Raw genomic sequence first — 1,792 nt, forward strand, 5'->3', positions numbered from 1 at the left:
AACAATGTACTCTTCAACTCAAATATTTAATCTAATATAAAGTTCATTCTGCAAGAGCAACGACATATTACACATCTTAAGTTTCTTTATTATCAAAATTACATCATTAAAACTATTATAGTCGATTATCAGCCTTTTCTTGAAAGAGAATTTTTTTTCTTCCTCATTAGCTAAATATTTGAGTTGATAATATATTTTAAAACTAAATGAAAAAGAAAGAACAATTGAAGAAAAAAAGAGTCTAAACTCATAACAATATCATCTTGATAACACAATATCTCTTTATGATTTATAATAACTTAACTAAAGCATGGACCTTGGATTTGGTGATTACTTCAATAATAACAATCTCTTTTGTGTGTGTGTGTGTATATATATCATCTTGATAACACAATGTCTCTTTATGATTTATAATAACTTAAATAAAGCATGGACCTTGGATTTGGTGATTACTTCAATATTAACAATCTCTTTTGTATTCCCGTTAATTTTATGAGCATACAATTAAGTAGCCATATCCTAAAAATCTGTGAGCATCCTAATGTTGAATAAAATATAACGAAATAAACTATGAAAATGGAACTAAAAAGGAGCCGACTAATAAACCAACTATAGGCTTCCTAGTACATGTTTCTTGCCTGTGAAAGCTTGAAATTTTTGCTCTTTTCTCTCTTCGAGTTTGAAGCCATTCCTCGAGTCATCTGATAATCTCTCCAAGCCGTTGGAGCCAAAAACAAGCTTTCCAGATTTCTTGCCGCCAACACTGGTGGTTGACGCCGAAACCGCACCTGATCCGCTGGAGCTGCCACCGGTGGTCGGCGCATTGTTCTCTTGAGTCTTGTTGCTAGCCACTTTACCGTCTACAGATTCCCCGTCCAAGCGTCTCCCCTTGCCTGTGAATGGCCTAAAATTTGTCTATTCTTCAGTCTCCTCCTCTTCTACTTTTTCTGGAGCGTTCTCTTTACTTTTTCAGGTTCTTTATAGTCAAGGGGAGCAGCAAAATCCACATCACAATCCATTTCTATGAGACAAATTGCAGGGCCAGGTTTACTTTCCAAAACATTTAAGTAAAACTTCTGGTCATTATGAGTGACCATTATGGTATTTCCGGTGCGCAAACAAGAAAAACTGCGCAGAGTTTTTTCAAGAACAGCTTTTGGGTTTGAGAGTTGGATGAACTTTGTTGAATGTGGCTGCAGTTTCATGAAATTTCCAGTCGGAAGTAAGGTGCTTTTGACCAGTACAAGCTCTTCTTCTTGTAAATTCAAGTTCTCCATCATCCGATCGGGCACCTTGATAAATCCCTCGTCCGCGGTGAATTCTGAGATGCCGCAGTGACAAACATGCCCTGGATTGTAATATGGTTTAATTTGAAACATATATGGATGCGGGATATTCCTGGCCATCAATGCATGAAGGGCTGATTCGGGCATCACAATTTTATCGCCACATTCGAGTTCAGATTTTTTGGATTTGGAGAAAGAAGTACAACAATATGTTTGCTTGAACCCGAGGTGACCCCTGGAAAATCTGTTGTCCATGTTAAGTAACTGAAAAAGAAAAACCTAGTCCCCGGAATTGAACAAAAAGCTACGATGAATTGCTTAGAGAGTGCTAATTCAGGTTTTGGAGTCTAGTTTTTGGTATATACAATTTCCTTTAAAATCCTGATTGCTTGAGATAGTTTTGGAATTATAGTGAAGTGTTTTATTGTGCGCTTGTATACATAGTACATATGATTACGCTCACAAGCCTCAAAGCTAAGGTCTTGAGTGAAGTTTAGTTTTCTAAA

The 1,792-nt window shown here is 36.6% G+C and overlaps 1 protein-coding gene across 1 annotated transcript; it reads right to left on the reverse strand.

The window, feature by feature from the left end:
• Positions 1-609: 609 nt before the first annotated feature.
• On the reverse strand, positions 610-1,541 carry LOC111391884 (ubiquitin fusion degradation protein 1 homolog). The gene is made up of 2 exons (XM_023017164.1): positions 1,013-1,541; positions 610-893 (listed from the first exon to the last, which is right to left on the reverse strand). Exons 1-2 carry the CDS (start codon positions 1,539-1,541, stop codon positions 610-612), a joined length of 813 nt encoding a protein of 270 aa, XP_022872932.1.
• Between the last annotated feature and the right edge of the window lie 251 nt (positions 1,542-1,792).

Source organism: Olea europaea, unplaced genomic scaffold (genome assembly GCF_002742605.1).
Source record: "Olea europaea var. sylvestris unplaced genomic scaffold, O_europaea_v1 scaffold855, whole genome shotgun sequence".
Classification (NCBI taxonomy): Eukaryota; Viridiplantae; Streptophyta; class Magnoliopsida; order Lamiales; family Oleaceae; genus Olea; species Olea europaea.

Bases quoted from the DNA above. Each gene is read 5' to 3' on its own strand.
- LOC111391884 (XM_023017164.1), bottom strand. From the start codon at position 1,541: ATGGACAACAGATTTTCCAGGGGTCACCTCGGGTTCAAGCAAACATAT. The intron at 894-1,012 runs GTGATGTGGATT...GGCCATTCACAG, and splicing joins TTGTCTCATAGAAATGGATT to GCAAGGGGAGACGCTTGGAC.